Source organism: Meriones unguiculatus, chromosome 5, assembly GCF_030254825.1.
Source record: "Meriones unguiculatus strain TT.TT164.6M chromosome 5, Bangor_MerUng_6.1, whole genome shotgun sequence".
In the NCBI taxonomy this organism is placed as follows: Eukaryota; Metazoa; Chordata; class Mammalia; order Rodentia; family Muridae; genus Meriones; species Meriones unguiculatus.
This window is the reverse complement of record NC_083353.1, coordinates 2,352,736-2,377,491: the sequence shown is the minus strand read 5'-3', so window position 1 is coordinate 2,377,491 and position 24,756 is coordinate 2,352,736. Positions and strand designations below refer to the sequence as shown.

Below are 24,756 nucleotides of genomic sequence, written 5' to 3'. Positions count from 1 at the left end.
AAATGAAATCTGAATACAACCTCCTCCAGAAATTTAAAATTTGCAAGGTGAACATTAATAAATTGGTTCTGTTTTAAGTCTATCTGGGTACCCTTAAAGCCAGACAGGATGGTTCCCACCTGTACTCTCAGCATAGGAGGCTGAGGCAAGACTAAACCATTCAGGGCTACAATGTTAGCTCCAGACCAGGTGAGGTTACAGAGTCAAACCTTATCTCAAAAAAGAACCCCAAACAGGAAGGCTGAGGCAGGCAGATCTCTGAATTCAAGGCCAGCCTGCTCTACGAGGAGAGTCCAGGACAGCCAAGGGTATACAGAGAAACCATGTCTCAAAACAAACAAACAAACAAAAAACAAAAACCCAAAACAACAACAAAAAGTAATTGTCTTTAATCAATTTTTGACTCAAATTGACTAAATTTTCTTGGAGTAAGCAAATGTCAAAACTGGTGCCATTCTGGTGCCAGGTTGAGACTATCTTAAAAACATAAATAAATTATGGGTGAGTGTGAATTGAAATAATCCCAGTGTTAGTGACCTCTGGCTGCAAACAGACGAGTTGAAAAATAATTGTGTGGAACTTCCCACTTCCAGTTTCGCATCTAAGGCAGGTGGAAGTTGCCACTTTGTCCTAACAATCATTAAAATGCTTAGCTAGTCAACAATTCCATTTAGATGCTTAGAAGAAGCAAGGTCACACGATCTCGTCCTGGTTGGCCTGGAACTCACAGTGTAGACAAGGCTGTGCTCCAACTTAAAGAGCTCCTCCTACCTCTGCCTTTCAAGTGTTGGGATTATAAATTGTCTAACACCACACCTGGCCCCTGACTGTAGAATTTGAGAAAACAAGAATTAATATGCTAACATAGAGCAGGAAACAGAGACACATCCCTGCAATCCCAGTACTCAGAGATTTAGGCAGGAAGATTGCTGCAAGTTCAAGGCCAGCCAAGGCTACATAGCTAGTACCATCAGGCCAGCAAGGAGCTGATCTGAGCTACCATGGATGATACAAACAGAAGCAGCTTGAGTCCTGGCAGGACAAACATTCTGAGCTAAAATGATAAGCAGTAGCTCAGGCATGATCACATCAGAGCCTCAGAGTTTAACCCAAGCTGAGACTCCCAGCACTGGGTATTAAGTATCTCCATGAGTTCAAGGCCAGTCTCACCTACATAATGAGTTACAGGCCATCCAGAGCTAAACAGTAAGATTCTATCTCTAAAACAAACAAACAAATAAATCAGAAACCTAACCTTGTGCAATAAGAGTGTAATAAATGAAGCTTGGGAAATTCAGTCATACATACATACACATGAGCACTAATGGGTGGAAACTGCCCAAAAGTCTCTTCCATGTGGAGGACTGGAAATGAGGAGGTGCTGACATCTACTGGCCACTGCACAAAAACTCAACCCGAAAGGTAATTGGTTTGCATGCTACCATCCACTAGGACTCTGGGTATGTACAGGTGTGGTTTTACAAGTTTGTACTGGAGATTCTGCCCTCAAATCCCCTCTCAGTTTGCTGCAAGTGACATCATATGGAGAGGAGGAATCCAAAACCCATCCTCTCATGGAAGAAAATCCTAACTACTGTTATATAATATATGATATGTTATAAATTACATAATACACATGGAGTCATTGAACTCAGAGCTTTGCAGCGTTGGGCATGCATGCTAGCACCCAGCTGTGTCACCAGTCCCACTTTGTCATTTTTTTTTTTTTAGACCTTCAGGTTGTATAAATATCTCTCATGGTTTGCTTTGTTTTTTATATCACCTGATTAGGTTTCATGATTAGTCTGTATTTCTGCACTCATCCTATGGTGTGCTCCCAGTCATTCTTCCTACACACGACCCACACAAGTTCCTTCTTATCCTACCTGGTTTCCTCTCTCTCCTTCCCATTCCTTATCCCTTTACCTCTTAATTATAATTTTCTGTGGCTTTTGTGCACACTGTTGATCCCAGTAATACCCTAAATGTCATCCTTCCATCTGTTTTTCTCAGTTGCTCCAACACTGACCGCTATTCTTACTCAGCCTGTTTCCTAGCCGTAGTGACTACTAGCTTAGTACACACTGTACTATCCTTTTTCTTTTGTATCCCAGTAGTTATTGAAGTTAAGTACATGGCAGTTTTAAAATACTGGTATTTGCGGGGTGTAGTGGCTTCTGCAGTTAATAGTCTACTCTTGGACTGGAGTTGTGGATAGAGCCCACAACCTGGCACATGGACTTGGAGTTTCTCTACTGAGTTAGACCAATCATAGTTCACTGGGAAATAGTGACACCTCAGCCCTACTAGTTCTAGTAGAACATTTCAAATACTTCAACTGGAAAACTAGAGCTGAATTTAAAAAAATCTAACCAATGAAATAACCCTAAACGCACAAGTAACAGTGAAGACATATAAGAGACATGAAGAAATCAAGGCACTGTGACCCCACTGAAAAATTTCAGTTCCCCAGTGATGGATTCAATGAAAATGAATCAGATGAAATCCCACACAAAAATTAAAAGAATAATGATAAGAGTGTGTAATAAATCAAAGAAGACATAAACACACTCCTAAATGAAATCAAGGATCATGCAAGTAAGCACTATACCACAGAGATGGTCCACACCAATGCTCACTGTAGCATTATTCTCAGTAGCTAAGTTATAGAGCCAGTCTAGATGTCTCTCAATAGAAGTATGGATGGAAACATGATATATGTGCACAATGGATTTCATTCAACCGTAAAGAAAAATGAGGTTACCTCATTTTCAGGAAAATGGATGTAGCTAATTAAGTGAATTAAGTCAGATTTAGAAAGACAAAAGTCACATTTTTCTCATTTTTGTGGGCCTTAGATAAAATCTTATGTATACATGACATAAAGTAATAAAGTAAAAACAAAACTGTCTAGTAAAATGAAGAGGACTATCAGGAGTGGAGATGGGTGAAGAAATGAGGGTTATAGTCAACTTCTCCAAAAACATTCAAGACAAAAAGAAGGTAAAATAAAATATTTAGTTTTAACAGAAAAAAATTTATCAAGCTACAATTTGTGGAATTGTATTTGTGGGGGAGGAAAATAACATGTGCTAGAAATGAGTGAGTACAGTCAGGTGGTGGCAGTACACCCTTTCATCCCAGCCCAGGAGGCAGAGGCAGGCAGATCTCTGAGTTTCAGGGTAGCCTGCTCTACAGAGTGAGTTCCAGGACAGCCAGAGCTACACAGAGAAACCATGTCTCAAAAATCCAAAAGAGAAAGATGTGTCTATATCTGAAAAGTAAAGAGAATCAAAAAAGAAATAAGTGAAGATAAATTAAGACATTTTCCTGGGTCTTAATTCATAAAATAGGTGACATTTTGTTCAAAACAGTAGCAACAACTTGTTGGTTTTGGATACATACACATGTGTTTATAAATAAGTGAAATGAACAGCTTCAGTGATACAAAGGAGGGTAGAAAAATTAAGATTGTTGTTGCATGTTTGAGGGTCCTAGCCCATGCTGGCCTCAAACTTGCTATGTAGCTGAGGATGGTCTTGAACTTCTGGTTCCTCTGACTCCATCTCCCCAGTGCTGGGACTGTAGGCATGTTACACAATGCCTGCCTCAATAAACTACATGTAACATGGCATCGTGTTACTTGAGAGTAGACGTAGATTGGTCATGAATATATATTGCAAGTTCTGGGACAATCACTCCGAAAAGTAAAAATAAAAGAATAAATAAATAAATAGTATAATCCATGTACTAAAAATAGGAAAGAAAATAAAATTATAGGAGCTGCTTAACTAAAATCACAAGAAGCATGGCAGTATGGCTCAAGGTAGAGTGTTTTCCAGGCATGCAAAAACCCTGGGTCCGATCCCCAGCAGAGCAAAAATAGAAAGGGAAAAGAGAGAAGCTAGAGCTTTATCAATTTTATTGATTGCTTCAAAATGCCAGTCTTATAATTTCAACTTTATTGATTTCTGCTCTATCTTCATGGTTTTTTCTTCCGCTTACTTGGACTTTATTTTCTCATCTATTTTTAGTTTCCTAAAGTGAAAGCTTAGGGCATCGAATATACATTTTTTTCTAATATACGTATTCAGTGCTATTTTCTTCTATGCACTGTTTTTTACCTTATCATACAAATTTCAAGAAGTTGTGTTTTTATTTCTTGTTAGTTCAAAATATTTGTAAACTTTTTGATATATTTTTACTTTTTGTTTCATGGTGTGTGTGTGTGTGTGTGTGTTGTTTGACTTTTTCAGCTCTCTTTGTTTGGTTTGGTTTTGTTTTGTTTTGTTTTTTGAGATAGGGTCTCTCTTCATAGCCCATGAATTCAGAGATCCACCTGCTTCTACTTCTAGACTGTTGGGGTTAAAGATGTGTACCACAACCTTTCTGGCCTTTTCAGACATCTTTGGACCTGGTTTCTAGTCTAATTTAACTGTGGTCTAGGAGCAGACAATATATGATTTTTATTCTTTGAAACTGCTAGGGACTCCTTTATGGCCCATAGTTCAGCCAACTTTTGTGCGTATTCCATTTGAGCACTGGAATACTATACATTTGTCTATTTTGACTAATTCTATAAACGGTGATTATATCTTTTGATTTGACTAATGTGTTCAGTTGTGCCTCAAAGATTCTTCTGCCTGTTGAATCTGTCATTTCTGATGGAGAATGCTGAGGTTTCTAGTAAACACAGAGGAGCCATCTGTTTCTCTCTGCTGTTCTTTCAGGGAACTGTGCCTGGTTCACAACCCTTTTTAACTCCAGTTCCAGGGCACTCAGCACCCTCTCTGGCCTTTCTGGGCACCAATCATGCATGCAGTGTACTTACTTACATGCAGGCAAAACATCCATATACATAAACTAAATTTGGGTGGGGGGTTGATAGAGGGTCCCACTGTATAGCCCTGTCATCCCTGACACTCACTACGTAGACAAGGCTGTCCTGAAACTCACAGGGATCTGTCTGTCTCTGCCTCCGGAGTGATGAGATTAAAGGTTTGCACAACACTTTAAAAATCTTTCAAATATTTAAGAAAAACCAAATTGTTAAAAAACAAACAACAAAAATAAAAAATAATTGTTATGTCATCTGGAATAACTGATTTCTTTATCCTTGTGTAATATGATAATTCTTAGTCTCTGATGACTCTGTGTATCTTGATATTTCTTTGCCTGAAATTAACGCAGCTCCTCCTGCTTTGACTGCTGTGTTTTTCCCCACACACTCTTTTCATCTCTGTCTGTCTTTATATTTAATGTGGGATTATTTTTAACATTATGTTATTTGTTTGTTTTATTTCTTATTGGTGTCTGTGTGTCCATGCTCGCGTGCCATGGTGCAAGTATGGGGGTGAGAGGACCGCTTTCAGAAGTTGCTCTCTTTCCGCTGTGGGCTTCAGGGTCCAGCTCAAGTTCTCAAGCCTGAGCGAGCGTCAAGCGCTTTTATTGGCTGAGCCAGTTCTCGTGTGGGTTTCTCGTAGACAAAACATAACCACGTCTTTCTTTCGGTCCAGTCTCTATTTTTTTCACAGTAGTATTTCTAGGCCACTGATACTCAAAGTAATTACTGACACTGTTGGACTGACTTGCACTGTCACTATCTCATACATGTCACACATGGCCTTTTCCTGTCTCACTTTTCTTCTCTGTCTTTTCCCTTTCTACTTTTGCTCTGCTGGGGATCGGACCCAGGGTTTTTTGCATGCACTCTACCTTGAGCCATACTGCCATGCTTCTGATGATTTTAGTTAAAATTTTTGTTACATTTTGCAAGAAACTGTGTTAGTTGCTTTTCTCATTGCTGCCATCAAATGCCAGACAAGACACAACCTTAGAGAGGAAGGGTCGTGGGCTTTGGGGTGGCAGGGGGATCATGGGGAGGACAGAGGAAGGAGGGAGAGAGGAGCTGGTCGACACTGATGAACGTAAACTAGAAGCACGGGTCAGGAGGAGCTTGCCCTGAGGATAGGCCTGATGGAGAGAAGCAGCCCAGATGGAAACATGTGCAAATACTCACGGGGGCTTTGGATGGGAAGCAGACAAGATAGATGAAAGGGTTTGCTGTGGCCTACAGTTCAAAGGGATATGGCCCAGGATGGAGGAAAAAGCATGGCGGCAGAGGAACGGGGTGACCGAGCCGTACCGCGTCCACAGCCAGGAAGCAGGGTTGATTATCTGCCCAGCACCAGTGCTTTAAGGGGTAAATTAAAGCTAACAGGTCTCTGACTCTGTTATTTATGAAATAAAGGTTTAAGGAGCAACTGTTGCTGTATTAGTAACCAGCAATAATTACATTAATAGAATAATTGATCCCATTTTCATATGTATTAACAATCATGCAAATCAGTATTAAATATTACTAATCATTTAACACATTCATACTTTTCAACCTTGGGAACGACACAGTGTTCTTTTTAAGAATTTTTATTTTTCATTTTTGAGACTTTCATATATGTATTCACTGTGTTTTGATCCAGTCCACCCACATTTTCTCCCGTCCAGGTCCTCCCCAATCCCCACTGCCGCTTTTCTCTCCCAGCTCCATGTGCTCTTTTTGTTAAAACCCAGAATTCATGTAGTGCTGCTTGTCTATCAAAGGATGTGTGGCCTTGGAGGTGTGGAGAGATGGCTCACTGTTTAAGAGCACTCACTGGTTGTTCTTCCAAAGTCCTGAGTCCAGTTCCCAGCAACCACATGGTGGCTCATCACAAATGAGATCTGATGCCCTCTTCTGGCCTGCAGGCACACATGCAAGCAGAATACTGTATAAATAATAAATAAATCAAAGGATATGGGGCCATCTGCTGGAGCATGGCCATCCTTTTGGGAGCCGTATCTCAGAAAAACAAACAAAAAAACACCTGACTCTCCCTCTCCTAGCAGCCATCAAATGTAAAGAGCTAGAGGTGAGGCTTCATGAGCCCCTCTCCTACCCATGCAGGGACTTTGATGGCTTGATCTTGTGCAGGTTTTGTGCATGCAGTCACAGCCCATGAAACACAATGTCTCTCTGTAGATGAACGGATAAAACATCATGGTCCATCCAGACAATGGGATACTATTCAGCACCTAAACTAAATGAGCTGTCAAGTACAAAAGAACATGGAAAAACCTTAAGTGAATGTTACTAAATAAAAGAATCCAGGATTTTAAAAATATATATCATTTGTGATTCTAAATACCCTGGAAAATGTAAAATTCTAGAGACTGTAGAAAAGGTGACTGATGAGCTAGGAATATAGTTCAGGAATAGAGTATGTGCCTAGCAAGGACAAGGCCCTGGGTTCAACCTCAGTACTAAAATTAAAAAAAAAAATAGTGAAGTGAGAGAGATGAGCAAAAAGCACAGAGGATTTTTAAGGAGATGAAGACACCCTGTATGAAAATATGCTAATAGGAAAATGTCATTGTATATTTGTACAAATTCATAGAACATACCACACTCACAGCTTGTCCAAACATAGACTATGGGTTTGGGGTATTGTCAATTTACATGAATCACTTGCAATATATGTACTAATCTGGCAGAGGAAATCAATAAGGGAGAAGCTAAGTATGTGTGAGGGCAGGGGAAGCACCATTGTGCCCTTCTTCTCAAAGTCATTGTGAACCTAAAACCGTTCTACAATGCTAAAGTATTCCGAAATAATAGTAGCAACTGTACTTGCATCTGAATTTCTCTTCGCTAATTAAAAAATCTACATATAAAATAATTGCATATACAATTGGCTTTCAGAGGATCAAAATCCAAAGCAAAACTGATAATTAAAAACATTCATTTTGCTGGGCATGGTGGCACACGCCTTTAATCCCAGGGCTCAGGAAGCAGAAGCAGGTGGATCTGTAAGTTCAAAACCAGCCCGGTCTACTAAACAAGTCCAGGACAGCTAGGGCTCTGTTATACAGAGAATCCCTATCAAAAAAGAAAATCATTTTGATGGCATAAAGGATTCAGTTATACACAAATACCTTAATATTCCTTTAGGTCCAACATACTGGTCAAGAGTTAAGTACATTTAGAGTCAAAAGAAATCATCTCTTGGACCCATGCTGAGAAAGCAGAGACTCCTTCTGAGAATGCCACACATGGACGCACTGTGGGGAGAAAAGCCATGGGCTCTCTAAGGTGCAGTGAGGGGAACTCACGTACCTTGTTCCTCTGTTTTCCTGTGAAAGCAAAATATTTTGAGCAGAGGAAATGCTGCCAGTGTTTTACATTTTTTAAGTATAAATAAAAAAAAGACTAAAAAGCTTGTATGGCTTCTCACTGGCCACTGTCTAAGCCCTGCCTGGAATTATTGGAAAGGACTAGTGATGCTTATCTGTCCCACCAGAATCTGTCACATGAAATGTGAGTTGTATCTTTCTTAACCTTTTAGCTAAGATCAAGTGAAATCTTGTTTGTAAGTTATATTTAAATCTCTCTCTTTGTACTAAATACAATAGGTGCTACCACAGACTTAGAAATTTGTCTTCCAGAATACATTGTATGTTTCTCACTCTGGATATCAAGAAGAGCAGACAAATTGATTATTTTCATGGATTTCATTTTAGATTACTGTCCTGACTTCTCAGGCTGGAAAAGAAGTGATCAAACTTCTAGAGGAAGGATTGAAAGATATAAACCTACTTAGCGTCAGAAGGCTGCAGGTGGTTGAGGTTACAAAAGGCATCCAAGAGCATGTAGATTCACCATCTCCTACTGAAGAACCCAGCAATGATGGTAAGAATCCTGCCTTTTGCTGTTTACTATGCTGCTCTTGACCTAGCAATCTTTACTGCCTCAAACCTTTTTTATATTGGGGCTGGAGAGATAGCTTAGTGCCTAAGATCACGTGTTGCCCTTACAGAGGATTCAGGTTTGGTTCCCAGCACCCACCACATGGTGGCTTCCAACTGTCTGAACTCCAGTTCAGACAGTGACCGGGATTTCTCTGTCCTGGACTAGTTTAGTAACTAGCGGATCTCATGCCCTCTTCTGGCCTTGGTGGGTACTGCGTCTGCACATGGTACACAGATGTACATGTTAGCAAAACCCATACACAACAAAAATTAAATAAATAATTTTTTTTTTCTGAGACAAGGTATCTCTGTGTAGCACGAGCCCTGGATATCCTGGACTCATTTTGTAGACCAGGCTGGCCTCAAACTCACAGTGATCTGCCTGTCTCTGCCTCCAAAGTTCTGGGATTAAAGGCATGCACCACCATGCCTGGCTGCCAGTTTTGTTTTTTTGTTTTTTTTAAAGGAAAAAGTAGGGTGTGGTGGCCCACACCTGTAATTGAAACATGAGGGGGATGGAAGCAGGCGGGATGAGATGTCTGGACCACATAGCATGTTTGAGGCCAAAGAGCTTGAGCTACAAGAGATAGGAAAGAGGGGGGGAGGGGAGGGGTGTGTGAGAGAGGTAACCCAAATTTTCATAATTTTGTGACAAAAAGCACTTAGAACAGTGCCTGCCACAGATAAATACCATGTGCTGATACTAATGGTAGAATAATATAAGTATTTGTAGTGCTTTTTAATATCCTGTTACTGAGAAAAAATTTAAATTCTAGTAATTTGTTGTTTTATTAAAAAAACAAATGACATCAAAATACTTTTCAGTGTAGAAGCCTCTCATAACCCCGCTACCCCGTTACGCCACTTCTATTTTCATACATTGCCCCTCGGATGTCCCCTGGCACGTTTATGTCATAGAGCTGTACTTTGTGTGATTTTTTTTCATCAAACATAATATAAAACTTTTACATGGTTCTCATGGCCCTTCTTTTTTGCTTTTATGTTTCTTTTTTACTCCTAAAGGAAAATGAGGAAACATTGGCCCAAGAAATACATACAGACTCTCACAAAGAAACCACTGTGCTTTCTTTACCTATCTTCTCTCTTTATGTGTGAGCCGCCCTGTCTCTCCATCAGATTCCTAATGATTTCAATCAATCTAGTAAATTCCGCTAATTCTAGCACCCAAGATTAGCCTCACAAAAACCATGAGGCTAATGCCGCTATCTTCGTTAGGGTTTTTCCCTGTGTTGTTGTTGTTTTGTGTGTTATTTATTAGTAGTATGTGTGTTGCACATGTGTGTGTAAGCGGGCATGTACATGTGGAAGTTAGGGGACAACTTTTGGGAGTTCGTTTTAGCTTCCCACCTTGTTTCAAAGTAGGAGTCTCTGGTTTCTGCTGTTCTGAGTACTCCAGGATAGCTGCAGTGCGCATTTACAGACAGTTCTCCTGTCTCTGCCTCGTTAGGCTGTGTGCAAGTGCTTTTATCCATTGAGCTATTTAAATGCAGAAATATTTTTTTTTCTTTTTGTTTTTGTTTGCTGCAGTACTGTAGATCAAAGTCAGTACCTTGAACCAAAGCAAGCACTCTACCACTGATCTAAAGCTCTAGCTCCTTAGGAGGAAATCTTGGAGGCTGGAAAGATGGCTCAGTTAAGAGCATTTTTGCTATGTCATTGTGAATGAATGGCCCCATAGGCTCATATACTTGCAAGCTTAGTCCCCAGTTGGTGAACTGCTTGGAAAGGATTAGGAACTGTGGCCTCATTAGAAGGGGTGTGTCAATGGGGGTGGGCTTTGAGGTTTCAAAAGCCAATGCCAGACCTGGTCTCTGCTCTCTCTTCCTCCCTCTCCCTTCCCTCTCCTTCTCCCTCTTCCTCCCCCTTCTTTTCCCTCCCCTTCTCCCTCTCCCTCCCCTCTTCCTCTCCTTCTCCCTTCCCCTCCATCTCTCTCCGTTTCCATCTCCTTCTCCCTCCTCCCCATCTCTCTCTCTCATCCTGTTGCCTGTGGATCAGGGTATCAAGCTCCAGCTATGCTCCAATGCCATGCCTGTCTGCTTCCTTTTTTAATGGTCATGGACTAATCCCCTCAAACTGTAGGCAGGACCCCAATTTAATGCTTTCTTTTATAAGAGTTACCTTGGTCATGGTGTCTTTTCACAGCAATAGAACAGTGACTAAGAAAATGCTCTTCCAGAGGACTCAGGTTTGGTTCCTATCACCCACTTAGGATAGTTTACAACCACCTTTAAATAGAGCTCCAGAGCATACAAAGCCCTCTTCTTCCTTCCCTGGCACCCATATACATATGTCATACATATGGCGTTCACACAGTCACATACACATAAATAAAAATATTGTTTTCAAAAAAAACAGAAAGGTACTCAACAGAGAGATTCTTGGCTTGGTTTGGTTTTTGAAACAGGGTCTAGCAATGTAGTTCTGGCTAGAACAATGAAGTCCTGCTTCGGCCTCTTGAGTGCTAGGATTGCAAGTGTATACTGCCATGCCCAGCTTTACTTTGTTTATTTTGTTCTGAGGCAGAGTCTTGCTTTGCAAAGCCAAGGTGACATGTAAGCTAAACTGTCCTGGAAAATCAGATTCTCCCATTTCAACCTCATAAATGCTGAGATTACAGATGTGTGCCACCACACCCAGCTGACTTTTTTTTTAATTAATTTGACAAGCTAATCCTATGGAAAGTGTGTGTGACGCACATGCTCACATGCATGCACACATTTAGTTAAGGCTCATGTTAAGCTAATGGTGTTTCATAAAGATGATTCATAAAGTTGGTAAATAAGGCAATTGTCATACAACTCACTCGCAGGTCCTTTGCTTCACATGCATCATGCTCTGGATTTAACACCCAGCTCTACTGAAAATAATAGATAGTATCATACTGACACAGAAATAGATAATTTGTCCCATCTAGAACAGATTATTGATCCCAGAAGCAGAAAGTCACATGAAAACTTGATATGTGGCATGGCTGCCATGAAAAAAACAATGAAAAAAGATGAATGTAATTACAAAGTCATGCTAGAACTATCAGTGTTCCTTATAGGAACAAGGGAAGTTGGATCTCTACCTTATGAAATACATAACTTTTTTAATGGATTAAAAACCTAAACATGAAAGATAAAAACTTTTAGAAGAAAATACATAAGAAAAAAATCTATGACTGTAAGTGAGAAAAAGAATTTCCTAAATGAGACACAAAGTCTGCTAACTAAAGAAGAGAAGACTGAATAATTGTCACTATATTAAAAATCAGAATTTCTGTTTGTCAGCAGACACCATGAAAAAGGTAGTCAGAAAAATTAGACTATAGCCCTAACTCATATAACCAGTAAAGAATTACTGTCTGGAATACGAAATCTGAGCCATCATCATAAAGTGAATGAGCCACAACTATGCAGAACAATGTGAATGAATATTTGATATTGAGGTGGAGAGAGCAAGTAGCTAAAGGCATATAGAAGACTGTGCTTCTTTACAAAGCTTAAGGAAACTAAAACAATAAAATGTTGCTTAATGTAGTAAAACTACTTTTTAAAAGGAAAAGAATGATAAGAAAGTTCAATTCAGTTCTGACCTGAGAATCAGAGAACAGCACACAGGCATATCAGTGCTATTAATGATATTCTTTTTTTAATATTTTTTATTTTTAAGTAATTTCATACATTCACTTGTATCCCAGATGTAGCCCTCTCCCTCTTTCCCTCCCAATTATTAATGATATTCTACATCTCAAGTTCAACAAAAGAATTCATGCCTGTCTACTTATTGTTGAGCTTTTGGAACTTCCATGAGCATACATAGTATGTCTTCATTTGCATTTAATAAATTTTTTATAATAGCCTTCTAAAGAATGGGCAAGTAATAAATATGCCAAAAGTAAAAAGGCCACAGTGATCAATATACTTTGGCATCTAGACGGCCTCTGTCTGGGTTGACAACCGTCTGCACTGATTGGGTATATAAGTCTTGAAGCAGTTACAAATCAACTTAACGAGGCTGTCAACGAGCCTGCATTTCTCAGCCATGTATACAAGGATATCGGGTTCCTTTGCTAAGTGCTCACAAACCATCTGTTTAAAATTTCCTCCTGAGTTTACCAGAGATCCATGTCAAGCTCCCTTGGAAATATATCCTATCCATACATAGTCTCAGGACACACCAAATGTTAACAATCCAAACAAAGAAGACAGAGATTCAGTGCTTCTTAGAAGATTCCAGAAAGAATTAGGAGTAGGGGATTGAGGCATCCGCTCTGTACTCCAACCAGTTGTCAGGCGGGTGTCTTGGGGAACAAACCAGAATGAGCAGCTGCTCATCAAGCTAGTCTCCAATAACTGTGTTAAAGTCATTTTCCTGTGGCATTAAGACTAAATTAGAAGCTCTGCTGTGTTTGCTACCTAAAGATTTTTAACACAGACAGACATTTGTTTCATTGAAAGAAACCATGGTCTCAGAGAAATAGCAACCTCCCTTTTATAGTTACATGAAGTAATAGGAATCTAGCAGAATATCGGAAGTTACTTGAAAACTGAGATGTTAAATATTTGTCCTTGCCGGTTTGAGAAATAATCTACACACCAGAAGTTACATCCGCTCAACATGGACAACTCAGTGAGTTTTCATAGTAGTATACGCCTACAAATCATCACCCCAGTCAAGATATGAAACACTGTCATCATGTTCCATGGCCCCTCTTGACTCACTATCCTCAATCCCACCCTCCAGCCTCTGCTTCCCACCTGTAGATTGGGTTGCATTTAACATAAATACAACCATGCAATACATACTTTTGTATGTGGCCTTTTTTCATTTAGATATTGAAATTTGTCCATGTTGTTTATATCAATTTCATTTTACTACTAAGTAGTAATATTTTACATAAATGTTGTATTTTGTTTAAACTATTCACCTGTCAATGGAAACTTTGGTTTCCAACTTTTGGCTACGAATACGCTGGTATAAAGATAGATAACGGATAGATCTTGTTGTGCATGTATGTTTTCATTTCTCCTGGGTCCTTAACATTCATCTTTTCTCACACATGAGCTTTCAACCCATCCGTGAATTTATATTAAAGTAAATCTGAGTCAGGAGTGGTGGCACACAACTTTAATCCCAGCCCTGCGGAGGCAGAGCATGTGGGTCTCTGAGCTGGAGGCCAGCCTGCTCTACAGAGTGAGCTCCAGGACAGCCAGGGCTACACAGAGAGACTCTATCTCGGTAAAACAAACAAATGAATAAAGTATGTAATTAAAAATAAATAAAGTATATTTGTTGTATACTTTATTTTTATAACTTTTTATTTGTTATAACTTTTTATTTATTATAACTTTTTATTTGTTCTGATAACTTTTAAGTTTTACTTGAAATGTATACTCCTTCAGTATTGATATGGTTGGTTTTAGGTCTACCATTTTTTAGAGCTGTTTTGGTTGGGTGTTTTTTTCTCCTGCTTTCCTGTCTTTGAAGGTTGTTCAAATATTTTTAAAATATTTGGCTAGAAAGATGGTCAGCAGCTAAGAGCTCTTGCTCTCTTCCAAAGGACCCAGGTTCAGTTTCTTTGACCACATCAAGCGACTTACATCCAGCTCCAAGGGATGTAACATCCTCTTGTAGCCTCGAAAGTCACCTGAATACATGTAGCACACATAGAGACACACAGACACACAGACACAGAAATCATTTCTTTAATTTAGCTGGTGAGGTGGTGCATGCCTTTAATCCCAGCACTCAGGAGGTAAAGGGAGGCAAATCTCTGAGAATTCGAGGCCGGTCTGGTTTACATAGTGGATTCCAGGCCAGCCAGGGTCTGTCCCCAAAAAACAAACAAACAAACAGAAAAGGCATTTTAATGCTATTTTATCAATTGTAATTTACTGTTCATCTTCGTATTATTTTTAGTGGCTTCTCTTAGGGGGTTGTATTACATATCTTTTGTCTCTTCACAGTCTAATTAGAGTTAACATAGTGCCACAAGGCTTAAAATTTAATTTTACACTTTTTACAGCCTACTTAAAATTAATATAACACCATCTCAAGTAAAATACAGAAACTTCACAATTACATAGGTCCATTTATCCCATCTCAAACGTATATTCTATCTTCTTTTTGTTTGTTTGGTTTTGAAACAAGGTCTTATAGAACTCAGAGGAGGATGACCTTGAACTCCTGCCTCCTGTGTCCTGCCTCTCAGGTTCTAAGTCCTAGGTGACACATGCACTATTGTTCATGCTCTAGTTACCACATGTGTTCCGTGCCCACAAAGGCCAGAGCAGAGATCAGATCCCCTGGGACTGGAGTGACAGATGGTTATGAGCTGTCATGTGGCAATTGCCCTTAATTGCTGGACTCTCTCTCTAGCCCCTGGTCTTAAATCCTGAGTCCTCCATCTTTACCCATATTTTCTGCTATTTCCAAAGGTCCTCATTCATTCCTAGATAGCCAAGTTTCCCTTGGATATCATGTCCTTTCCCTTGAAGGACCTTGAAATTTTTTGTAGTGTGGGTTCTAGCAGTGACAATTCTCATTGTTATTTATCTGAAAAACGTATTCCACCTTCATTCATGAACATGTTTGTCTCCTACTTAGAATTATAGGTTGCCTAGGATGTTTCAGTAATTTAAAGATCTGCCACTGCCTTCTGGCCATCCCTGGTTTCTATCTGAAAGTGACAGCCCTTAAATCATTTTAAGATATCTGGAAAGGATCATTTTTCTGGCTGCTTTCATGAAATATGCCTTAATGCTTGTTTTCAGCAGCTTAATAATGACATTACTAATAGATTTCTTCTAACTTACCCTGTCTAAGGTTCACTAAGAAGCCTCTTGAATCTATAGATTTTTTCCAAGATCTGATTATATATCTCTTAATCTTAAAAGTTTTTTTTTGTTTGTTTGTTTTTGTTGTTGTTGTTGTTTTACTGGACTCAGAAATAGAAACTTATTTAAGGATAGCCTATGTCTTTTGGCAGTCTGTTCCTGCCATTTTTCTTTGCTTTCTTTCATTCTCTTGGCCAAAAGGTTAGCGTATTCTGCAGTTTTCTCCTTGTTTTTCTTTTTTTTTTAAGCTATTAGATCCTTTTTAAGATTTATTTATTATTTATACAGCATTCTGCCTTCATGTGTTCCTGCGCACTGGAAGAAGGCACCAGATCTCACTATAGGTGATTATGAGCCACCATGTGGCTTCTGGGAATTGAACTCAGGACATTTGGAGAAAAAAAAAGCCAGTGTTCTTAACCTCTGAGCCATCTCTCCAACCCTTCCCCTTGTTTTTCTTAATGTGTTGTTTCTTCAGAGCAACATTTTGGCCTCTCTGTTGCAGGACAAGTGGAGTAACAAGATTCCAAGTCTTGGGTGCTTTGGTCCTTGGCTTATTCTCTTTAAAAGCTTTCTGACAATGTATTGGCAGATATCTTCTTTAGAGAGATTGAAAAGCTTTAGGATTCTGCTAGTCCTTTCATGCCCCAACCCTGAGACACAGTAGTCTAGGAATATCCTTCTCTCCCTTTTTAACAGTGACCAATTTGGGAATTCAGATTGGCGTCCACAGTGCATCTGTGAACAGACTTGGACTTCCTCTCTCCGGCTCGCCTGAGTCTATCACAAGAATGCCCCTTATTCAACAGCAGGTGCTCTCTGACATAAGTCGAGACCGCTGGCTTCAGGGGAAAACCTTGTCTGTCATTCCCACTACTGATTCAGACAATGTAACCCTTCCACTCTTCACCCAGAGCAGCATCAGCTACTATGTTGGTCTGTGCTTCTCACAGAAACTACAAAGTTACCGTTCATCATCCGCTTTGATGTGTTTTTCAAAGTGTTTTAAATAGCTGGCGACTGAGTAGGAAATATACAGTTTCATCCTGATTCATCCAACCACTTAGGGGGCCCAGGAAAAAGAACTTGAGTATATAGTCTATTTTTCTTTTTAAGATAGGGTCTCACTGAGCAGCCGTGGCTGGCCTAGAACTCAGTTTGTTGACAAGACTGGCCACAAACTCACAGAGATCCATCTTCCTCTGCTTTCCAACTATTGGGGTTAAAGGTGGGCACAACCACACCCTACCAAACCTGTGTACTTAAATCTGTAGCCTAGGTTGAAAAGTTTTCTGCCTTTACTTCTTTAAATATGTTTGTGCTATATCCTTTCTCTCCTTCTAAGACTCCAAGTGCCCATGTTATATCTTTTAAAATTGTTCCAGAGTTTCTTGTATAGTGGTGCAAACTTGAATTTCAGTACTTAGAAGACTGAAGCAGAAAGATGGCCAAGTTTGAGGCCAGCCTGCATTACATAGCAAGACCCTGTCTCAAGCGGAGCGTGGTTGTTCAAGCTTTTAATCCCAGCACTTCTGAGACAGGGGCAGGCAGATTTCTGTGAGTTTAAGGCCAGCCTGATCTATGTAGTAAGTTCCAGGATACCCAAGGCTACACAGACACCCTGTCTCAAAAGACAAAGGCTCTATCTCAAATAATAACAGCAATAACAAAATAAAACTTAAAGGACTGAATAAAATGTGTTCCACAGAGCCCTCAGCTCCGTACTTTCTGTTTCCACTTGCATGGTTGGTATTGATTCAGGTCCCAGGCGGCCTTAAACCCTCCACACAGCAGAGGATAACTGAACATTCTATGCCCCTGTCCACACCTCCCACCTGGTTTTACCGGGCTGGGAAGAACCACGGCTTTGCGCACACTAAGCAAGCTCTCTGCCAACTGAGCTTTCTCTCTGGCCCGTTTGTTGATTTTGTTCGTTTTTCGATCCATCTATCTTTAAGTCATTTGCTTTTCCTCTTTTATTTTCATTCTGCTTTTAAACCCATGTGAAGATTTTTTGTTTAGATATAGTATTAAGTTCTAAATTATTCATTTAATTATCTGTTATATTTTCTGCTTCTCTATTGACATTTGTTATATTTATTTTTCTATAATTTATTTCTTTTTATTTCATGTGCATTTGTGTTTTGCCTGCATGTATGTCTATGTGACGGTGTCAGGTCCCCTAAGACTGGAGTTACAGGCAGTTGCGAGCCACAGTGTGGGGTGCTGGGAATTGAACCCTGGTCCTCTGGAAGAGCCATCTCCCCAGGCCCCATTTGTCATATTTGTATTCATTGTGAGCATGCCTTCACTTGCTCATTGAGGATGACTTCAATGATACTGGTGTGGTGGTAAGGACATATGGTCCTTATCTAGTAGACGCAACATCTGTAGCATGTTAGGGTTTGCGTCTGTGATTTCTGTTTTCTTTCTAGACTGAGTCATAGTTTTCTTTCTCTATATGCCAAAAACATTTTGATTTTATGTTGTGAATGTTATATTATAGGGATTTTTAGATTTTATTATGTTGCTTTGGAGAGATTTTTGCTTGTTTTCCCAGACAATTAACCTCGTTAGGCTCAGACTCCCACCTGTTGGCCCTTCAGTGAGCAAATACTCAAATTCTTGGTCCCACTCTTTCTGTGTTTGTTTTTGCTGGTTGTTGTCTCCATTTGAGACAATGGTAGACCTAATGGTAGCCCTGGCTGGTGTGGAATTCACCGTGTAGACTAGACTGGCCTTGAACTCACAGAGATCTACCTGCCTCTGCATGCTGACTGCTGGGATTATAGGTGTGTGCCACCCTACCCGGACTCAATCCCATTCTTTAAACCTAAACTCTAAGATGTTTTCAGTTTGCCCCATATGTGTAGTGCAAGGGCCATCGAAGGCGGTGGGCTGAGCTTAAACACGTCATTCAGTGCTCTCTGGCTCTCTGTTGTCCTGGACTGCTTCCTTACTTTCTGGAGACCCGGTTCACCTGTCTTCCTCCTCCAACAAAGTCAGTGGAGACAGATTTTCCTATCAGGGTTTGTCGTGAGGAAAGGGCTCAGTTGATGAGGTGCTTGCTGTGCAGGTGCGAGGACCTGAGTTTAATCTCCAGTGTCATGTGAAAAGGCCAGACGCTGCAACACCTTCTACAATCCCAGAACTGGTGAGGGGAGGTAGGAGGATCCCAGTGGCCTACGGGCCAGGCAGTCCAGCCAAAACACTGAGAAACCCTATCTCAAAAGCCAGGCAGAGAGCCACAGAGCAAGTCCTGAGGTTGACCTCTGGCCTCCACACGTGCAAGCATGGATTACACACCTGCACGCACACACGCGCACACACACACACCAAAATAAAGTAATAAAAATTTAAAATTTTATTTAAATTTTTTAAATATTAAAACTATTAAACCTAAAGCCAGGTATGGTGGCACACACCTTTAATCCCAGCACTCAAGGAGGCAGAGGCAGGTGGATCGTTGTGAGTTCGAGGTCAACCTGGTCTACAAAGTGGGTCCAGGACAGCCAAGGCTACACAGAAAAACCCTGTCTCAAAAACAACAAATAATATATATAATATATTAGTATCATAATATATTTATATATTATATAGTGTTATATTATATATTAGATATTATTGTATATTCATATATTATATATACTATTATATATCATATTACTATGTTCTATATATAATAATCTAAGCCTGCAAGTTCTCTCATCAAGTAAAGGAACTTACCACACAATCCCGAAGACCTGAGCTCCACACCCTCGTTCAATCTTTAGGACCCACATAGTGGAAGGAGAGAGCACACTCTTCCAAGTTGCCATCTGACTACCACATGCACATCGTCACACACCCATGTCCCTGCCACACACAAATGTAACTTTACGTAATAAAGTTGACAAGATAAAAGGCACTGTGATGTCAAGGGACAACGAAGAACTAGGGGAAGGAACTGGTGTTTATAACACAGGGGGACTGATATCTAAACCCAAAGCTGCCACTCTCTTAGAGGGGAATTTGTAAATACCTCTGACATCTTTATATGGGTTTATTTTTGAGTCAGCAGTTCCTCTTTAATGAAGCCAGTATCCTGAGAACACTCTCCAAATGATGCAAAGGTTCACAGACACATCACAGTTGTGCAGCCTAGGTGTGCGTGTGCACATGGGCTTTGGGATTTTCTTTGATTTCAGAAATCTTTTCAACTTTTTCTTACCCAACCTACCTCACTGTGCAAGCCTGACGATCCAAGTTCAATCCCTGGATCTCATGGTGAAGTTAGAGAACTCACTCCCCAAAGTTGCCCTCCGACCTTCCCACATTTGCTCCCCGAGACAAGTGTACAGCAGTGAGCATGCTCACACACACACACAGGCAAGAATGATAATAAATAATAAATACAATTTTAAATGTTTAAAGGAGGCAAAATGCAGTGCTATGGTTGTTGGGCCTTGCCATCAGACTGAAGGTCTTCCTGCGCCCTCTTCATCCACTCCTTCCTGTCCTACCTTTCTCAGCACAGTGCCTATGAAAACTCTTTTTCCCTGTCAGCTCTAACTTTTAAATGTCAGTTCACATTAAGTACCTGTAAGTTTTATAATGCAAAATTAAAGTCTGCGGGGGGGGGGGGGGATCAAAGACTTTCAGTTTTAAACAGGGTCTCTATGGAACCCTGGCTGCCCTGTGCTTGGCATCTACCCCACAGCCAAATTCACAACAGTTCTGCCTCCGTCTCCTAAAGAGAGAGACTTAGAACACATGAACCGAAGAGAGTCAGGAACTGGGTTGGGGGAGGGGAGATGGCTTCAAGGCCTGTCACTAAGCCTGATGACCTGAGTTTGACCTTCAAGACCCACATGGTGGAAGGAGAGAAAAGACCCCTACAAGCTGTCCTCTGACTCTCTCTCTCTCTCTTCCTCTCTCTCTCTCTCTCTCTCTCTCTCTCTCTCTCTCTCACCAAATAAATATTTTTAAGAGAGGTATAAGGACTAGCTTACTGGCTAGGAGTGTGCCAAGCCCTTGTAGAGGATGAGAGTTCAATTCCCAGAACCCACATGGAGCTTCTCGTAAGTGCACGTAGCTACAGATGCAGGGCAATCCAGTGTCTGGCCTCCGTGGACACTTACGAGTGCATATCCCACAGATGTGAGTAATATCGGCGACAAAGCCTGGATGCTCTCTCAAGGTTCACAGAGGGCTTCTAAGAGTCTGGGAAAAGTCAAGTGCCCATCCTCTTCCCCTGCTCAACGCAAACGCACCTTCACACATGCAGCTGAAACTGTATGCAATTTCAGAGGGCTCACACCCATGATCCCCCAGGGTGGGCCACGCTAAGGCCATTGGGAGCAAGGGGATGATCCCCAGGTCTTTGTGGGAGTGGATATGGGCAGCAAGACTGTTCGGGAGTTCCATCTCCCTGAAACCACCTACGACCCAGTACCTTAGAAAGTTTATGTCAAGAAAAATACCGTCATCTAATACACACGTGGAGAATTCCATTAAAGATACCCTTCAGAGTGCTGAAGAGATGGCTCAGCCGCTAAGGGCGCCAGGCTGAGCAGCTAAGGGCGGGGGCTGCTCCTCCAGGGGTCAGGCTTTGCTTCCCAGCACCCACACGGCAGATTATGATTGTCTGTAAATCCAAGTCCACAGCACCTGCAGGCACATGGAACACATATATACTTTCAGATACACACACATACACATAAAATAAAATGTTTTTTTAAAGCAACACTGCAATTGTGACTTTACTTCAGTGTTGTCACTGCTGAAGGCGGTACCCGATTTCAGTATCCGGCAGAGCTTGAAGAGCTCACTGAAGGCTGTCACTGCTTGTGGCCACTAGGGGGCAGAATAAGTCCACCCATAGTGTTGACGCAGCCTTCTGTGGTTACAATGACTCAGGCGAGGCTACACTAGCTGTAGTTTCCTGCAGGCACTCGTCAAGGGGGGGCCTGCCTTCTAGGAAGAGCCGTTCTTCAGCATCTAAGAAGACATCTCCTTTCCAACGCCCAGGCTTAGCACATTTGGTTACATCTGTGAGTGATCCTGCAGTAGGTACTGGTGTGCTCACATATAGTAAAGCTGAGGCCAAGGAAGGGACCAAGCTTTCTGGAGAAGAGTGAAAGGCTGGGCATGTAGTGCAGTTACTAGCATGCTTCCTAGGCGTCATGTCTACGAAGCCTTGGGTGTGGCTCTCGGCACATAAACTGGGTATGTTGCTGAATGCCAATCCCTGTCATCCCCACACTCGGAAAGTGGAGACAGGAAGATGAGACGTTCAAGATCATACTTGGCTACATAATGGGTGTGAGACCAACTTGGACCATATGAGAGCCTGTTTCCTCTCACAGTGACAGTGTGGGGGCGGGTAAAGAAACAGAAGAGGAGGAGGGATGTTAAACCTACTGCAAGCTGTTATTAAACCTCTCACCTTATAGTGTTTTATGGCAACTAGGAAATAGGTTACAGAGCCCCCAGCCAAGAACGCAAGGCTAACAATATCCAGTGCAAGTCCTGGCCTTTCCACTAGATCTCACTGCCTTTCATAAACTCAGGGAGACGGACCCTTCAGAAGAGAGAAAATAACAAGCACGGTTAATGCTGCATGAATGAAGCTCCCGAACACCCAGCAGTACTAATTACAGACACACGAGGGGAGATGGTTCAAGCACAGCTCCTGGACAAAGTTATGAGTCAAATGCTGGAGGAGGAGCAGGCCACAGATTAATAGAGTAATGAAAGTCCTAGGGAAGGAAGGAAGTCATGTGACAAGGCAACTAACTTAGCTGAAACACAAGACGCACAGGAAAAGCAATGGGAGCCACAGGCTTCGCTTGAGTTCTGGCAAAGGCCCTGAACTGGGGGTGGGAAGGATCACGGGAAAAGAAGCCTCCATTTAAAAGCGGAGGATCAAATGTCACAAAAGTGACGACACAAAGTGTGAAACTATCTGCCAACATCACCTACAAATGCTGGGTGGGGCAGGACACGTGCAGGCGGTGTTTGAACTTGATCTTGTAAACTAAATGTCAGTAGGTGGCAATGGGGAGGAATAGCCTGAGCCATCACAGAAAAAGAGGAGGGCGGAGCCTTCCAGGAATGCCAGGTTTGATTCCCAACATTCCCATCACTCACAAGGTGGGTCACAGCCATCTGTAACGCCAGCCCTGGAGCATCCATTGCCCCTTTCTGGCCTCTGGGGGCCCTGCACACACATGGCCCCCAGACATGCACACAGGCAAAATACCTAGCTAGTGTTCTTACCCACTGAGCCACCTCTCCAGCACCTCAATTCCATTTCTTTAGCTCTGTACTTGGCCTCCTTGCTTTAATAGCTCTTTTGCCTCACTAAGGAAATGCTAAAGTCAACGTTCAAAGGCTCAGAAAAAAAGAGCAGTAAACTATCATGTGCTTGCCTATGTCATCACCAGATGCACATTATTTTTTTAAATGCTTCTTTGGCAATATCTTGTGTTTATTGCTAAAGTATCATGAAACACAATGGAGCAGATGGGAACCTGAGAAGGAATGTTCAAGTGCTGCTTTTAAAATTCCACAGTTGTGTACTCCTGATGGAATGAGTGAAGCAGCTAGTGACGAATGAATGTGCATGACTGTTTAGCAGAGTCGATCCTGCTGGGGAAAAAGCATCCTTGCTATCCCTCTTGGCTGCAGGGTAAGTCCTTGAATGAAATGTGAAGTCACCTAGCTGCCCGCACCTCCTGTGCTAGAGCCAGCACGTAGAACTGAACCTTCTTTGTTCTTGTGGTGGAGAAGGCTGCCACCTCTACCAACTTGTCCTCAGGAATGTCGTTCTGGAAATAAACTGCTCGGCATTCGTGAGTCATGCACAGAAGTTCATTCATTTGAGCCACTGACTTTTCTTAGGCCCTTTGTATTTCAGCGAGCCCCTCAGGGCTTCTCCTCAGCTCTTCCCTCACGGCCACTGTCCATGCTTCCTCCATTACTTTCTATTTGACTTTCCCTGATGTTTACTTGCAGAACAGCAGCCCCCAGCACCCGAGGTGGAGCTGGCTGAATTCCGAAGCACCCCAGGGAAGCCTGGTAACCCACCTGCGCAGAGCCACTCATCACACACTCGCCTAGCCCCACCTCTGATACCAAGCACACTTGCGAGGCGCTGTACCAATGACAAACTCTGTATCTTAAGGCAAAGACCGATACATAGTCCATCTTTTTTCTTTTAAATGTTCAGATTCATTTTAACAGAGGCAATAATTAAACACATTTTTACTATAAACAATAATATAAAACTGATGTGTCCCTTGCTAATAAATAATTTGCATTGCGGTGTAATTTTTGTAGCTTTTATATTCTAGAATATTTATGGTGTTTTTTAAAGATTTGTTTTATTTATTTGTAGAGTGTGTGTTGTACGTGCGTGCATGCATACGTGTGTGTGTGTGTGTGTGTGTGTGTGTGTGTGTGCGTGTGCGTGTGTGCGCGCGCGCGCGCCAGGAGAGAACACTGGATCCCTTGGAGCTGGAGTCCCAGGGGAGTTGTGAGCTGTGAGCTGTTCAGTGTGAGTGCTACAGTCGAATCTGGTCATTTGTGAAAACAACAAGCACACTTAACTTTTGAGTCATCATTCCAGCCCCCTAGAATATTTTAAAACAGAAATATAAAATCAAGATAACATTTAAAGAATGTAGGAATGTGAATAAAAAGGAAATGTGTCTCGGAACCTGCCCGCTCCTGCTGCTCAACATCTCGTAGCTGGATGGCATCCTTGCAGACCTTCATGGTGAGTACATGTACATACTCATGTATGCACTTCTGCAGGTAGCTTCATGTTCATACAAACGGGATCATACCTGCCCTGCGACTTCCTACGTTACTCCCGTCTAGGTCCCCACGTCGGCACATTTAAATTACAACTACATAGTATAAGCCAGTTTGAGTGTGTCATAATTTATTTAAACATTCCTCCATGACTGGGCACTGAACTTGCTTCCTGTTTAGGGTTTGGCTGTTGGTGTGACAATGCTGAACGTCTTTGTGTAAGTTTCTGTGTATGCTCCGCGAATGTGTCTGCACAGACATACAGTTGGTGTATCAGGAGATAAGCATGCCGGTTTATATCTTAAAGTTTATATCTTTCACATTTTATAAT

General features: G+C 41.5%; 1 protein-coding gene across 1 annotated transcript in view; it reads left to right on the top strand.

The window, feature by feature from the left end:
* M1ap (meiosis 1 associated protein) overlaps positions 1 to 24,756 on the top strand; it is a 58,536-nt gene that overhangs the window by 9,517 nt on the left and 24,263 nt on the right. The window contains exon 3 of the mRNA XM_060383501.1: positions 8,557 to 8,725. Coding sequence (XP_060239484.1) covers positions 8,557 to 8,725 — 169 coding nt within the window. The remainder of the gene's footprint in view (positions 1 to 8,556; positions 8,726 to 24,756) is intronic.